Source organism: Homarus americanus, unplaced genomic scaffold (genome assembly GCF_018991925.1).
Source record: "Homarus americanus isolate GMGI-L3 unplaced genomic scaffold, GMGI_Hamer_2.0 scaffold20465, whole genome shotgun sequence".
Lineage (NCBI taxonomy): Eukaryota > Metazoa > Arthropoda > Malacostraca > Decapoda > Nephropidae > Homarus > Homarus americanus.
In genome coordinates, this window is record NW_024756914.1 from 9,832,388 (window position 1) to 9,850,489 (window position 18,102).

At 46.8% G+C, this 18,102-nt stretch overlaps 1 protein-coding gene across 1 annotated transcript; it reads right to left on the minus strand.

Annotated features, from left to right (window-relative positions):
* Positions 1-8,879: 8,879 nt before the first annotated feature.
* LOC121857299 lies at positions 8,880-9,631 on the minus strand. Its single transcript, XM_042353287.1, has 2 exons — positions 9,457-9,631; positions 8,880-9,154 (listed from the first exon to the last, which is right to left on the minus strand). The coding sequence occupies exons 1-2, from the start codon at positions 9,629-9,631 to the stop codon at positions 8,880-8,882; spliced, it is 450 nt and encodes a 149-aa protein (XP_042209221.1).
* Between the last annotated feature and the right edge of the window lie 8,471 nt (positions 9,632-18,102).

Here is an 18,102-nt window from a genome sequence, read left to right on the forward strand (position 1 = left end):
AATTACCATCTTCCGTGCCCGTCTCTTGTAAGGCTACAACATCCACCTTATACAACAGCGAGTAAGCCTGCACATCTGTGGTCCTAGGACGTGAGCTATTTACATTCCATGAAAGTATACTTATAGTGTCCTCCATTTTCCCTATTAACAACAGAAATAACCTTATTTTCTCATTCACAAACTGTTCCATTACTTCTTTCACTCGGGTATGTCACCCCACTTGTGGGTTATCTTTTCACTATGTCCACATTTCCGGTCCCCCAAAGATGGTTTGTCAGAATTTATTCCTGCATTATTTTCAACCTTCTTTCCTCTTAGTTCAACATCCACATTTCTATGTTCACAAAAATGGCCAATTACCTTCTGGTTGTCCTCTACCTTTTTTCTAAACATCTGAATTTCTTGCCTGAGTTGAACTACTACACCATACACATCACCAAACTTGTCAATTACCTTCTCTTCTGGAACAACTTTTGGTGCAGCTCCTGTACCATTTCCTGTTACCTTCAACGTGTCACTCTGTTACATCCTCGTCTTCCACACGTTCTCAGTTGAAGGTAAAGGTGTCTCACCTGCAACTCCTCGTCCTTCCTCTTTTTCTTGCTGATACACCTCCCCCATGCTCCATCACCGCGCACCACGCATCTGTGGCTTCTTATTGCAAATTGAGGAACCTGCACTCTACACGCCGCCACAATTGCAACATCACGGCACAACATGTTGTCCAGACTTTATTCTATTTCCACTTGCAGCACAGAACAGGTTGTTCAATAAACTTTGTAATTCTCCTATATCCTATTCCAGAAATGACTATCTTCTCCGGAACGTCTCTCTTCATCAAGGCTACCACTGACGAGACACTCATGGGAAGCGATAAAGTTGAACTGAAATTTGTTGTGGTGGTGTGATGCATTGTAACGGTGATTTTGATTTTGCCGCTGTAACCGGCTACTTTATTGTGCACCCCATACCCAACCTATGAGCGGTAGCACAAAAGGATTACAGAGTAGAGTTTACAACGGGTCATAATAATTAACCCCCGTTGTCAGGATATTATGGCACTGAATGTTACACAGTATTTCAATTTACATTATTTGTTTAGTTCTATACATAAAGGGTAACTTATTCACAAATGCGTGAGTACAGGCGTGTGAGGCAGTATGTCTGGCCTCACACTTTGTTATTCACATTTACGTGAGAAGTATTCAAGCACATTGTGTATTTGGTTCTGTACATGAGAACTGATATTGTTACTAAGTGCAAAAAATTGGATACAATCTTAATATGTCGGCTATCTTGCCATTAGCGATGAAGTGTTGTGCCATTTCACACACGGTGTGCTTGGACCTGTCCCTAAAAGGTTCTATCTTCACACAGTCGAGGACGTAGTGTTCAAGTGTGTGGCCACATGTCTGGCCACACACTTTACATTTAGTCTTGTTTACATCTGCTTGAGGAACATACTGCCAGAGGTACTTATATCCTAACCTTAATCTAGCGGTTACAACATCTTGTAATCTAGTGATCTTGTTACTTGCTCCATATACATGTTTCACTTGATACATCTCATCATGGTAACCTATGGATCGACTAGTGCCTGTTTGCACTAGTCTACTTGCGTCAAACTCATCAATAAGTTCTTTCCTAATTACAGTTTTAAGGGTTCTTTTTGACAGACCCAAATTGTATTCAACGGTGTCTTTGTTAGACGCGAGTTTGGCGAGGGCATCAGCTCTGTCATGTTTTATGAGGCCTATGTGAGAGGGGATCCACAACAGCTTGACCTTGACACCCCGGTCAACAAGGCACGCATATTTGTGTCTGGCTTCAGAGACAAGAGCGTGACAACCTGAGTCGAGGGTGTCAAGGGCAAGTAGTGAGGATAGAGAGTTAGTGATGATGAGACTGCCAGTGACAGTGGTTTCAATGAATTTAATAGCTGTGAGTATGGCAACTAATTCAGTTTGTAGAGTGGATGCCCAGTTGTTAATTCTAACTCCTTTCTCAATTATATTACCGTCAGGTTGAGTCACAACAATAGCACTTCCAGCCCTCCCACGGGCGGTGTTAAGAGATCCATCAGTGTAGATGGTCTGTGTGATATTATCATCAGTCTGTAGAGTGTGTATGTGTTCAAGAGCTCTCAGTTTGGCAGTGTGTTGGAGATAAATGCTTTGTATAATTAATTTTTTAGACTGATATGTCGGTATTGTGATATCGAAGGGAACTGTCCGCCAGGGTGGCAGGAAGCGCTGTTGTGTCTCAACTTTGTACAGGTGGTTAGTCCAAACATCTTCATATGTGTAGCTGTAGTTTGGATCCATTTAGACTCAGTAGTCCCATGGTTCATACATTCTAGCAATTTTAAGGAAACAATGTTATCAGGATCACCACGCAGAAGCCTCAGGGCTATCATGAGGTTGACTTCAATTATTCTATCTTTAACACTGGGTATACCTAGTTCTTTCCTCATATTAAGTACTTTAGTGCTCATGGGACATCCTAGGATAATTCTGAGGGCTTTATATTGCATTTTCTCGAGCTTGTCAACGTCTTTCCCGTCACGAAGGGCCAGGGCTGGTGCGTGGTAATCTATCGGAGATCTTATATAGCCCAGGTACATTGTTTTAACAATTCTAATATCAGCACCACAGTGCGGGCTGTACCCCGCTACACTTCTAAGAGGTCTCTGTCTGTCAGTACATTGGCGGGTTAGCTGTTGCATGGCAGGTAGGGTACAAGGGACGGAAACACCAAGATATATAAAAGAAGAAACATAGTCAATAGTGTTGTTACCTATCTTGAACTTGGCGGGGCCGCGTTTGCGGTTACCAGCTTGTTTGTTGAACACCTTAGTTTTCTCAGTGGAGATAATAAGACCGAGGTTCTCACAGGCTGCGTATACATGGTTCAAGGTGGTTTGCATTTCACGATGAGTTTTAGTATGTATAAGAATATCATTAGCATAGGTGATTGAGATATTGCTGGGGTTGTCTGGTATTAAATTTAATAATGCATTCATAAGAACATTGAACAAAGTGGGGCTAAGTACTCCACCTTGAGGGGTACCAAGTTGCATATCTTTAACTTCACTTTTGTAACCCTGAAGCAGTGCAGCAGCCCTTCTGTTGGTTAGGTAACCACTTATCCAGTGTAACAGCCTACCTCCTATATCCATTTTGGCTAGTTCGTACAATATCAGTTGCCTATTGGCAATATCAAATGCAGCTTTTAGGTCAAGAAATGTAGTGTATCTGTGCCTTTCATCACCATGCACAGTTAGGAACGTGGTGATGCAATTATGTACACCTTTACCATGGGTGAAGCCATTTATGTTAGGAGACATGTGTTCTCTGATTCTATATAAGAGTCTGCCAAGAACCATCCTCTCAAAGGCTTTACACAGGCAGCTGGTTAGTGATATGGGACGAAAAGCATCAGGCTGTCCTGGTTTCGGTATTGGTACAACAATACTGCTGGTCCATGATGTGGGTAGTTGGCCCTCGGCATGACTCATATTGTACACTACCAACAATGGATTGCCCGGCACACGCCTTAGTAGTCTAACGATGTTGTAGGTGACTCCGTCCTCTCCAGGCGAGGGCGGTGTCAAGCTCCCACTCAGTATATGGGACATCACACTCAACGTGCTGTTTGCCCAGCATAAAGTTAATAAGATTACTTCTCTCTACAGACTTCGCATCAAGGAGTACCCGAGTCCTGGCTGGCAACATGTCATAGCTAGACACATGAGCCCACTTTGTTATTAGCTCATTCGACTTTTGCAGAGGGTTTGGATGGGAGACGTGTCTACAGCTTTTACCTCTGATTGTGTTTATGTCTTTTCAGGCTTTGCTGAGGGATGTGTGTTGGTTCAGGCTGTTGACATATGTCTCCCATGCATTTTGTCTGAGTTCGTTTACACGTTCCCTGACAGCAGCAAGGGAAGCTTGATACAATTGTAACAGAGGGGTGAAGCAAGAACATGAAAGTCAGTTCATAGACTTCATCCACGACTGGTACAAGGACTACAAGCCTGACAACTACCAAAGTTTCCATGACGATCTGATAGATAGGACTTATGCATACTTCACCAACAATGCCTCCACCAAAAAAAGGAGAAAACGTGGTCAGCATAATGGGAACAGGCAACAGCAGTGCTATAATGACCCTGAGCTGAAAAAACTCAGGGCTAGGGTCAGGAGGGTGGGTAAGGGTTACAAACAAACTGTAACGGTACTGTATTATGTGTTGGTGTTGTGAGTAGGGTGTATGAGGAAGGTTAAGTCAGGAAATGGGAGACTGAAAGCAGGTGGGCTATCTACCTTGCGCGAACGAGGGTTAGTCGACCAGGAGCAGTAGTCCCACAGGTCCACTTCAGCAATGGTAGGCAAGCTAAGCTAAGCTAAAGTGATTTTATTTGGTACTGTTGACAAGGGACTGATGTTTGGTTTGGAAGATCCCTCCAGGTCCTTGTGTGTCTGGAGGGATATCCCCATCTTTTTCATTTACTAATTTTTATATTAGGAGAGTTTGTGGGATTTTGTCAATTGGTTTGTGTATCTCAATTTTCATTGTGTGTATATTGGTTTTGGTACAGTCCACGCCGCTTATAAGCCTCACAGACTGACGGCCTCGAAATTCCTAACTGGCAACATCACCGAGTCCATCCTTCCCTCACTGGTAAGCAGAGGTCCTCCTGCATTTATACACCTCGGCTGGGATTCCATCAGTCCCTGTGGAGGATAGCTGAAGTGGGTCAGCTCTGGATGCTGAGTGACCTGCTGGGGAGTTAGGACATCCACATCGATGTTTCGGTTGAGCAGCGAATTGTAGTGCTCTTTCCAACACTGACAGATGCCTTCTTTGCTTTTAATTTGTGAGTTAACGTTGGGTGAGCGGAGGTGGGCTGCGCCATGAGTAATTGGGCCATATATTGTTATAGTGGAATTGAAAAATTCACTCATCTTATGTTGATTAGGATTTTTTTTAATTTCACAAGTTTTATGTTTCCACCATTCGTTCTTTAGATTGCAAAGTTCGCGCTGGGTCGGTCGCTTTCTTCTAGTAGAAAGTATCAGCTTTGGTCCGAGACTGAGAGTTGTTCTGCCAGTCAGTGTAAACAGCAAGTGTGTTGAGTTCCTGGTTATTTTCATCAAACCAATCTTGGTGTTTTATTTTGATCTGGCCGAGGCTCTCACTGCAGTTTTTTGTGATGACAGCACTCGGTATTCTATTGTTTGTTGTCGGGTTGCCTATCAGCCCATGTTCGAGATGCATTTACTACTGCTTGATCCTTCAGTCGCTTGGTGTTAAAAAATCTCCAGGAGGCTTGTTGCCTTTACCGTTTTGGGGGGACGTGAAATGAGAGCTTAGCTCTGAAAAGCCGACGATCTGTATCGCAGTGGTCTGAGTCATGCATTGCTCGGGTGATGAGGTCATCTCGGCGATCTCTTTCTCTGACAATGATTTAATAAATGATATGCCAATGTTTGGATCGTGGATGTTGCCAAGAATCCTTGCACCTGTCAGCCTGCTTGAACAAGGTATTGGTGATAGTGAGGTTGTCTTCAGCACACTTGCTGACGAGTAGGCCGTTTGGATTACACTTGTACAATCCGTTTCTCCCTATGGTTCCCTGCCATATGTCAGCATTCCTGCCAACTCTGGCATTGAAGTCACCTAAGAGCACAACCTTATCTTCTCTGAGGATAGAGGTTAGCACTCTGTCAAGGTCGGCATAAAAGGCCTCGTTGATGCTATCCTCTGCATCCAGTGTCAGGGCATATGCACTGATGAAGAAGGCATAACGTGAGCAATTTAGTGGGACTTGGAGCGAAATGAAGCGCTCATTGACCCCAACAGGCATTTCTGTTAGCCTATGTAGGATGGAATGGCGAATGGCAAAGCCAACTCCATAAATGCAGTTTCTCTCCGCAGCAGGCTTACCCTTCCAAAAGAAGGTATAGCCAAACCCCCGTTCTGTGAGTTGACGCTCGTCTGGGAGCTGGGACTGACTAATGGCTGCTATGTCGAATTTATACCTAGACAGCTCTTTTGCCACAAGGGCGGTTCTTCTTTCAGGACGCTCATTTGTGCCAGTATCCAGAAGGGTCCTGGCATTCCGTGCAGCGACCATAAGAGGTTTTATAGTTTGTTTTTGTTTTAATCTGGGATTATAGTTGTGTTTTCGACCTCATAAGGATGACCTTACTGGGTGCGGTTGCCCAGTAAGGTTGGTTCTTTAGGCAGGCTATGTTTAGGGCACCGTTTCTAGCTTCCTCCCCATATGGGGTGAGCAGAGTGGCTCCTGGAAAGGGCTGCTCAGTCGCACAGACAGGACCGGATTGCACTGCTGCCTAGACCCCAGTGCATAAACGACCATCTTATCTGTGCCGCCCATGTGCAGAGTTGTGATTAGAGACTTCCGGCAGTCATCTCTGCCTGTCTCTGTCGCCACTCATCTGTCGCCATAGGACTTTTGGGGGGATAGGGGGTTTGATGATGATGAAAAGTATGATGAGCTGGAGGATTGCTGCACGCGAGTGGATTTTGTGGTGATATTGAACCAGTTTATTTAGCCAGAAAAACATATAAATACAAAGTGGTTAATAATAACAATATTGACATGGCTGAGCCAATTGAGAGCCTGAGCTCTCTTAGTGGCACCTGGTATTTACTGTACATTTATCTCAAGGCTGCAACCACACATCTTGGCTCTCCCTTTCCTGATCCATCGGTGCAGGTAGCTGCAACGACTGGGGAAAGGGAGAGTTGCAATGGACTGCCGATAGCTCAGTTTGCTGGGTTTCGCTTTAGTAGCCTGTCCATCATGCATTGCCTTCATCCGCTGGTGTAGCCGTTGGGTTTCCGTTTTGTTCACCTCTTCCGCCTATACCGCCGTTGGGGTCTTGTTGGAGCTCTGTAAGCTTGTCTGCCTGATGCGGGGCTCCACTGTAGAGTTTTCGTTCTGGGTTTACCCCCAAAGTCTAATACTGTATCTATCAAGGATAACGAACAAGGCAACGGGGCAGTGGTTGGTAGGCGCCACGGCGTCTCCACATGCCAGTGGGCCTATGGCTTTCCTTCTGGGGCCCACTGCTGCTCCCAGATCCCCTGCTGATCTAGCCTGGGGCTGCGAGGCACCCAGTTACCGTGTGTCGCCACGAGGAAACACAGCAGGGGAGGACTTATGCAAGTTGCTCCCCTGTTCACCACGAGAGCTAGCCAGCGGCGGTAGCTGAAATAGAGTGGAAGCAAGCAGTGCCTGCACCTTAACACTAACATAATGCTGCCACACTAGACGAATTACACCGCCCTGTTTACACACACACACACACACATACAGAAACACACACACACACACACACTTTACCAGAGGCTGGTTAAAAAAAAAAAACATACTGATTTATGAGTAGGGATGATTAAAATTTTTTTTTTTTTAACTTAAGTCATATATCAAAGATATCTTGTCATTTCTTTTACAACTCTCTGACAGATAGTTCAAGGGGTTGTGCACATGTATGGGTGGACGTCACCGCTTCCTGGGTAGGCGTCACTGCTTCCTGGATGGGCATCACTGCTTCCTGGGTGGGCGTCAATGCTTCCTGGGTGGGCGTCACTGCTTCCTGGGTGGGCGTCAATGCTTCCTGGGTGGGCGTCACTGCTTCCTGGGTGGGCGTCAATGCTTCCTGGGCATCACTCTGGGTAGATGTCATCACTGCTTCCTGGGTGGGCATCACTCTGGGTAGATGTCACTCCTTCCTGGGTGGGGCGTCACTGCTTCCTGGGTGGGCATCCTCTGGGTAGATGTCACTCCTTCCTGGGTGGGGCGTCACTGCTTCCTGGGTGGGCATCACTCTGGGTAGATGTCACTCCTTCCTGGGTGGGGGCGTCACTGCTTCCTGGGTGGAGCGTCGCTGCTTCCTGGGGCGTCACTGCTTCCTGGATGGGCATCACTCTGGATAGATGTCACCTTCCTGGGTGGGGGTCTCCTGGTGGGCATCACTCTGGGTAGATGTCCCTTCCTGGGTGGGCGTCACTGCTTCCTGGGCATCACTCTGGGTAGATGTCACTCCTTCCTGGGTGGGGCGTCACTGCTTCCTGGATGGGCATCACTCTGGGTAGATGTCACTCCTTCCTGGGGCGTCACTGCTTCCTGGATGGGCATCACTCTGGATAGATGTCACTCCTTCCTGGGTGGGGCGTCACTGCTTCCTGGATGGGCATCACTCTGGATAGATGTCTCCTTCCTAGGTGGAGCGTCGCTGCCTGGTGGGCGTCACTCTGGGTAGATGTCACCTTCCTGGGTGGGGCGTCACTGCTTCCTGGGCATCACTCTGATGTCACTCCTTCCTGGGTGGGGCGTCACTGCTTCCTGGTGGGCATCACTCTGGGTAGATGTCACTCCTTCCTGCGTCACTGCTTCCTGTGGGCATCACTCTGGGTGATGTCACCCTTCCTGGGGGCGTCACTGCTTCCTGGATGGGCATCACTCTGGATAGATGTCACTCCTTCCTGGGTGGGGCGTCACTGCTTCCTGGATGGGCATCACTCTGGATAGATGAGGTGGGCGTCGCTGCTTCCCGTCACTCTGGGTAGATGTCACTCCTTCCTGGGTGGGGCGTCACTGCTTCCTGGGTGGGCATCACTCTGGGTAGATGTCACTCCTTCCTGGGTGGGCGTCACTGCTTCCTGGATGGGCATCACTCTGGGTAGATGTCACTCCTTCCTGGGGTGGGGCGTCACTGCTTCCTGGATGGGCATCACTCTGATATGTCACTCCTTCCTGGGTGGGGCGTCACTGCTTCCTGGGTGGGCATCACTCTGGGTAGATGTCACTCCTTCCTGGGTGGGGCGTCACTGCTTCCTGGTGGGCATCACTCTGGGTAGATGTCACTCCTTCCTGGGTGGGCGTCACTGCTTCCTGGGTGGGCATCACTCTGGGTAGATGTCACTCCTTCCTGTGGGGCGTCACTGCTTCCTGGATGGGCATCACTCTGGGTAGATGTCACTCCTTCCTGGGTGGGCGTCACTGCTTCCTGGGTGGGCATCACTCTGCAGATGTCACTCCTTCCTGGGTCCTGGGCATCACTGTCCTTCCTGGTGGGCGTCACTGCTTCCCTCTGGGTGCTGGGTGGGGCGTCACTGCTTCCTGGGTGGGCATCAATGCAGATGTCACCTTCCTGGGTGGGGCGTCACTGCTTCCTGGGTGGGCATCACTCTCAGATGTCACCCTTCCTGGGTGGGGCGTCACTGCTTCCTCCTGGGTGGGCGTCACTCTGGGTCCTCCTTCCTGGGTGGGGCGTCACTGCTTCCTGGGTGGGCATCACTCTGGGCAGATGTCACTCCTTCCTGGGGGCGTCACTGCTTCCTGGGGGCATCACTCTGGGTAGATGTCACTCCTTCCGTCACTCCTGGGGTGCAGATGTCACTCCTTCCTGGGTGGAGCGTCACTGCTTCCTGGGTGGAGCCTGCTTCCTGGGGGGCGTGCTTCTGGGTGAGCGTCGCTGCTTCCTGGGTGGAGCGTCGCTGCTTCCTGGGTGGGCATCACTCTGGGTAGACACCTGTGGGTGGGCGTCACTGCTTCCTTCGCTGTCCTGGTGGGCATCGCTGCGTCCTGGGTGGGCATCACTGTCACCTTCCTGGGTGGGGCGTCACTGCTTCCTGTGCTTCCTGGGCGTCAGCACTGCTTCCTGGGTGGGGCGTCACTGCTTCCTGGGTGGGGCGTCACTGCTTCCTGGATGGGCGTCACTGCTTCCTGGATGGGCGTCACTGCTTCCTGGATGGGCGTCACTGCTTCCTGGGTGGGTAGGTGGTAGCTGTGTGTTCTATGCTTGTGCTATACCAACACAGATCGCTAGTAACTTCCTTAGCGTGTTATTGTGGGGTTAATAGGCACGCCAGGCACAGCTGATTACTCATCCTGGCGCTGTATTTATGGAAGAGGGCCTAGCCTCACTCAGGGACCTGCAGGTGGGTGCCAAAGTCTGCCCAACCTACCCTCATTACAACCACCAAGCGAGTATACAGGTGACATCTGCTACAAGGTACAAAAAGCGGCCCGATATGTATAAAAAGAGATCATAACCTTGATAGTAAAATATGAGGGACCCCAGTGACAACAGTCTCTCTCGGGATGTCCTTAGTTGACTGGCTTACTGTTTGTCTTTATTTGTAGCCCTGTACTGTCTGTGTTTAGAGTGGGGGACTGTGGTTGCCAGCCCTCAGATATGAAGATAGTACTTTGATTAATTCATTAATGCCTATGTAAGGTGGCCTCCATTTATAACGTGTACAGTGGCTGGCGTGTTTTGTAAAATGTGGCACCACCGCCCGCCACACAACAAATAGAAGCCGTTGTCGTTCTACTTGGTAATCTATATTAAAACTATAACCATGCAGGAAAGGCGCGCATTGAGGGAAGGGGAGCTGCTTATTTAGTATCCTTGGTCTGGTCACTAAAGCTAAGGTAGTTCTGTCCACTCTGTTAGGTTTACTATGATGTAAACAAACAGTGGCGCCACATCTCACAAAACACTGTACCAGATATACTGTAAATCGAGACTTAATGTGAACTTGAATTACGATTTTACTGACTACAAATCTATCTATCTATCTAATTAAGAAAACATTACTATAACTATGTTTGATCTTACACATACCTAACTCAGCTTAACCAAAGTAAAATTATACACAACAGATTTAAACTAATGGAATGATGGCATTTAGATTATTGTTGTTTGGGCGCTGGTGACCCTAACACCTCTGTGTGGTGCCAGTGAGAGGTTGAGGTCTCTGTGATGACCCAACTACATGTATGAACTGATGCTCCGTCATCGTCATATAAATAATGGTACTACTGCAACTGATCTCGGTTTGTCTCGACTTTTAAAGTTTTCGGCTGGGAAGGCTGGTCTCAGACTTAATCTCAGACTCAGACTTAATGGTTCTTAGTGTCGGCCTTAATCTCAGACTCAGACTCAGACTTTGTGGTCTCGACTACATAAATGTTGACAACCCACGTGTAGCGGCTATCTAGTTTACCTTGTGATCGACTGGATAGCTACGGCTCTGACATTTCATAGTTTGTTTCCGTCTTTTTTTTATCATATTCGCCAATTTAACAGCTTACTAGCCGTTTAGGCACTTTATCCAGTGTTGGTACAGGAGGAAACCGGGCACCGGAAACCTGTGGTGTTTGGTAGTGAGGGTCACACTGGATAACAACACCCTTCTCACGTGTTTCCGGGCCGAGGCTCGAACCCTTGACATACTGGTGAGAATTATGCGCGTTTCTGCTGTACCACCTTTGTTCTCTCCGTGAGAAGATTACATTGAAAGTCAGTTCTTATGAAAGTATCAGTTATAAATTTTGTGAAGTACGAAATTAGTTATGAGGCAGTGTGGATACAGCACACAGCAGAATAAGCCTGTTTTCAGTACACAAGGAGGCAGTGTGGTCGGCTTCACACTCGACCGTATTCACTTCTGAACCGCAAAGTTAGATGCACATTCGGAGTTGGGGGAAACTTGGGATGTCCATGGTGTGAACCGGGACAAAAGCCGAGTACTCTATTCACTCGGTCGCTATATCCATAAAAAAAATACTTAAAATCAACAGAAAAATACAATTGTTCTTACAGTCTATTCAAATTATATATTCTTCTTGTTCCTACTGAGTCTCAGAAACAAAAAAGGACTTTAATAATGAGTGGCAGTGAAGTAGAGTTACATAAGCTGGAGGAAACTTCAGTATTGAATCAACAAATATATTTTTCCTTACACAGTAAAATCGAAGATAAAACACTCCCGAGGAAATTTCAAAAATAAGTAAACTCAGGAAAAAGAAGCAAAAGAAAATCAACTCATGTTAAAAATATTGAGTCTTCCTACAGCCGTATTATGGTGGGGAGCGGTGGTTGAGTGGACACTGTAACAAACTTCCGTTAAGGACTTCGAAGTCCTGATATTCGGTTTTATATAACCATAGTATACAGTGAGACCCCTTTCACTACCATATTGATCAAACTTTAAAGTGAAGACTCTGAATAATTCTGTACAAATGTTACATAAATTCTCAAAATTTGTTATTGGATGAGGAAAACAGACTCGGAGATCTCTGAGGAGATAATTTCCCCGGGTAGTAACGCGGCGCGAGGCTGCGGATGAGAGCGTGGTGGCGTTGTTTTGGTCCAAGGTTTATTTATGGCCCAGCGAGACACTCCCATGACGCAAGTTCTTCAGTGTTAAGTTAAATGTTTCACTTCGCTAAGTACATCTATTAAAATTATTATTATAACAATGGAATATTTTTTATTATTAGCAAAACTCATTGCTTTGTTTTGGAATTAATATTATGATAAGATTCTTAAACACATTTGTCATTGACTTATCTAATACACATACGAAGGCCAATTAAAAGGTTTTGCGATGCAGCAACATTTTTATTATTATATTTTTGTTATCGTAGTGTTGATAGTTTTAGCACTTTTTTCCGTGATATGAGCAATGTATTACAATTTCCTGTTTCAGAGTAAGTTTAAAGTATGGCATCTGGGAAAATTACTTCAGAATGGCAAAATTCATTCATCTGTGTATGATGGGAATTTGTGGTACAAATGGCGTCCCCTCATACGCTGCTGCAAGAAATTAAGTCAAGGAGTTCAAGTGTGGGCAAGAAAGCCTTGGGCACGACCCCCAGTGCCGTATTAACCATGAGGCACTTGAGGCACTGGCCTCAGGCCCCCCCGACTCTAAGGGGCCCCCAAATCCAAACATTCTCGAAGTTGAAGCGTATAAATCATGAACTTCGTTCAACGATGTCCTAGCAAAGTCTCAATTTTCTGTCTCTTATGAACATTAAATGTGTAATTTTGCAGAAGCTTAATATTGATGAAATCATTGATAAATTTGGGTATATTTTGTTCTTGTTATTTATATATACCTTGAGGGTAGGGGGCCCCAAGTTGATCTGTGCCCCAGCCCCCTATTAAGCTTAATCCGGCCCTGACGACCCCTACTCAGGACGGCCTGAAGATGCTACTGACAAGGCAACTGTAGCCAGAGTCGAGATCTGTTAAAATGAAGGACAGGGGTATCAAGGTCGACGAAATAAGTACCTCACGTGAATATGTTGTGACCATCTTTCGTGAACATTTGGGGATGTCCTAGGACCGACACCAGAGGTTCAACTCATGGCCTGAAGCCACGAGCTCCTTTAAGTGTATGAAGCCAATCCAGCTAACTTTCTTCCCGCTTTGTGACAGGAGATGTACGGAGTCCAGGCAATGAAAGCACCTTATTTTTTCGAACATCAAAAAGTTCATAAGTCAACCCCTGCCACCAAGATCATGACCACGGTTATCTGATCAACCTGACATACAAGACAATGATCACCGTTGACTATTATACTGTCTTAATATGAAACTGAGCTGCATCATCTGGAAGAAACGATGAGAATACTATCAAGAATTGTGTTCCTGCTCCATGACAAAACGCCGCTCGCCGGTACACAATTCCAGCGTCAAACATTTCTACTCACGACTGTGGCTTTCAGCAAGTCAACCACCCTCCCTACAGCCCAGAACTGACTCTAATAAAAGACTCATCGGTTTTGAATTTTAAGTCCACCCCTACCCCGATAGTGTTATTTTCTGAATTTGCAGGGAAAGTGGAGTAAATGTATTGATGCCAGTGGAGGGTATAATGAAAAAATGAATAACAAGATGTTGTTCTGCCCTTTTATTATATATGTAAATTGTATAGCAATTCTGCATGAGGAGGACAGTTTCACTAACAAGACGAGTTTTTAGGATTAATGAAAATATTTTAACGTTTTCATTTTTATGGTATGTTTTCATTTTTTTGGTATGTGAATTACTTCCAGTTTCTTTCGTGGAGTGTTAGTGAAGTTTGCATTGTACATACATACTGGGTGGTTGGCATGATTGTGACTTACTCAGGTATATATTAGGCTTTGAAGCGTGGCGACCCACACCAGTAGCTGTGTTGCGCAGTCTCCCCTTATTTGCCCCTCCACTTGTACAATTAGCATTATTTACACATACTGAATATGTTGATGAATTGGACGAAACTTTCTCATTTCACTTACTTTATGCTCTTCTACACGAGATATTCTGGGATTAACATATCACCTTAAATCGAGCTTATGTAGAAGATATCCTACAGTGACAAAGCAGCTGCAACAGTGATTAAAATGGTCAAGTATTTAACAGGCGTGAGAGAGGGCGCAATGGTAAAGTTTGAAGGAGTGGCCAAGAGCCAGCACTCCACCTGGGCCAAGGAACCCAGGGGTGCAAGCAGCCACTAGCCAAGTTGGATTGTCTGACCCTTTTCTCGTTCCCATGGCGACAAGTCTCTATGCAGTATTCTTCCCGCACTCGGAGAACATTCTTTACGGACTCCCAGGGCCACAACTCACTAGGATTTATCGAATATAAATTTTTCTCTCCTTGACAGTAAGGGAATGAATCTAGCTGTGATAGAAACCCAATTTTAGTTAGCCTCCATTTATGCCGTTGTGTCCGTTGAAGCCACAACATTCATCATCCCGATAGATGCATTCTCACATCTCAATAAGAAGGAGAAAACATCAAACACTTTAATATTGATCAAGTATTCGTTTAAAATTATGCTACTCACTACATTACACAGTACTTGTTACCATTACTTCACAGGTTGCCGAATGTGAACTAAAACCGATCAGTGACCACAAGTTGCATTCGCTAGGTGACAAGTGCAGGGCTGACTGTACCCCATGTTCTGAATGTCACTTAATACTCAAGTTTATCTGTTTACTCAAGTAAAGCCAACGTTATCTCCTACTACCATGACTACACCAGCATCACCTACTGCTACCATGACTATACACCAGCATCACCTGCTGCTACCATGACTATACACCAGCATCACCTGCTGCTACCATGACTATACACCAGCATCACCTACTGCTACCATGACTATACACCAGCATCACCTGCTGCTACCATGACTATACACCAGCATCACCTGCTGCTACCATGACTATACACCAGCATCACCTGCTGCTACCATGACTTGGCATACCTGCTTCATGACTATACCAGCGTCACCTGCTGCTACCATGACTATACACCAGCATCACCTGCTGCTACCATGACTATGCACCAGCATCACCTGCTGCTACCATGACTATACACTAGCGTCACCTGCTACCATGACTATACACCAGCGTCACCTGCTGCTACCATGTACACACCAGCATCACTGGCTACCATGACTATACCAGCATCACCTGCTGCCATGCATACACCAGCATCACCTTGCTACCATGACTATACACCACGTCACCTGCTGCTACCATGACTATACACTGCTCTGCTACCATGACTATACACCAGCATCACCTGCTGCTGCCATGACTATGCACCAGCGCTGCTACCATGACTGCATACACCAGCATCACCTGCTGCTACCATGATATACACCAGCATCACCTGCTGCTACCTGCTCACCTGCTGCTATACACCAGCATCACCTGCTACCACTGCATGACTATACACCAGCATCACCTGCTGCACATGACCATGACCAGTCACCTGCTGCTACCATGACATACACCAGCTCACTGCTGCATGACTATACACCAGCATCACCTGCTGCTACCATGACTATACACCAGCATCACCTGCTGCTACCATGACTATACGCCAGCACCTGCTGCTACCATGACTATACACCTGCTGCTACCATGACTATACACCAGCATCACCTGCTGCTACCATGACTATACACCAGCATCACCTGCTGCCACCACTGACGCCACCAGCATCACCTGCTGCTACCATGACTATACACCAGCGTCACCTGCTGCTACCATGACTATACACCAGCATCACCTGCTGCTACCATGTATACAGCAGCATCACCTGCTGCTACCATGACTATACACCAGCATCACCTGCTGCTACCATGACTATACACCAGCATCACCTGCTGCTACCATGACTATACCAGCATCACCTGCTGCTACCATGACTATACACCAGCATCACCCGCTGCTACCATGACTATACACCAGCATCACTGCTGCCATGACTATACACCAGCGTCACCTGCTGCTACCATGACTATACACCAGCATCACTGCCGCTACCATGACTATACAAAGCGTCACCTGCTGCTACCATGACTATACACCAGCATCACCTGCTGCTACCTGCTGCACCACATCATGCTACTATGCACCCGCATCACCTGCTGCTACCATACATGCGCACCCTGCACCTGCCGCTACCTGCGCCATCTATACACCAGCATCACCTGCTGCTACCATGACTATACACCAGCATCACCTGCTGCTACCATGACTATACACCAGCATCACCCATGCTACCATGCTATGCTGCTACCATGACCACCAGCATCACTCTGCTGCTACCATGACTATACACCAGCATCACCTGCTGCTACCATGACTATACACCATGCGGCATCACCCTGCTACCATGACTATACACCGCATCACCTGCTGTTACCGCTACAATACACCAGCATCACCTGTGCTACCATGACTATACACCAGCATCACCTGGTGCTGCCACCTATACACCATATCACCGCTGCTACATGACTATACACCAGCTGCTACCATGACTATACACCAGCATCACCTGACATGACATACACCAGCATCACCTGCTGCTACCATGATATACACCAGCATCACCTGCTGCTGCCATGACCATGACATACACCAGCATCACCTGCTGCTGCCATGACTATACACCAGCATCACCTGCTGCTACCATGACTATACCAGCATCACCTGCTGCATGACTACCAGCATCACCTGCTGCACCATGACTATGCACCAGCATCACCTGCAACCTGCTACCATGACTATACCAGCATCACCTGCTGCCATGACCACCACCGGCGTCACCTGCTGCTCAGCCACTACACCCAGCACACCAGACTATACACCACCTGCTGCTACCACTTGACTATACACCAGCATCACCTGCTGCTACCATGACTATACACCAGTCACCTGCTGCTGACTAGTCACCTGCTGCTGAGCGTACGCCAGCTGCTACCTGCTATACACCAGCATCACTATACCAGCATCACCTGCTACCATGACTATACACCAGCAGCATCACCTGCTGCTACCATGACTATCCACCAGCATCACCTGCTGCTACCATGACTATACACCAGCATCACCTGCTGCTACCGCTGACTATACACCAGCATCACCTGCTGCATGCCCACCTGACCCTACCGCTGCACCCCATGACTATACACCAGCATCACCTGCTGCTACCATGACTATACACCAGCATCACCTGCTGCTACCATGACTATACACCAGCATCACCTGCTGCTACCATGACTATACACCAGCATCACTTGCTGCTACCATGACTATACACCAGCATCACCTGCTGCGACCATGACTATACACCAGCATCACCTGCTGCAACCATGACTACTATACAACGCGCTGTTCGGCTAAGCAAGAAGTGCGTTTTTAAATCAACCCATCTTTCAAGGAAGTACAGTAACAGCAGGTCGAGGACCTATACTGTTACCTGGAATTCGTTCCTTTGTCAGGACAGCCGAGGTTCTCCAGCACTGTGCTCTTCCCCGTCAGTTTTAAGTGAATGTAAAATGACTCCATAAATGCATTGCGAGAAGTATCAGTTTCGTTTTTGGTGCAGTAGTGAGGAACTTCCAGGAAAGTGATGAGCCGAGCTGCCTTGTTATCATAAACAGCCAGACGGACACCAGTCACAATCACTTTCTGTGGACGTAACACACACGAGTGTAAATAATTTAAGTCACAAGTTATATATAATATTTACGTAATTTTTAATGAAGAATTTTCGTGTGAATTAAAATGTAATAAAAACCATCACCGTAATCATCTCTTGTCGCCAACTAAGGACCATTTACTTAGTGGTGGACCCGCGTACAGTACAGTCTCCCCCTGGTGACCTATCCGTAAATGTTGGGAGTGACAAACTTCGTAAGGGATTTAATGGAGAAGAGCGAGACAGCATGAGCTGGAGAAGAGCGAGACAGCATGAACTGGAG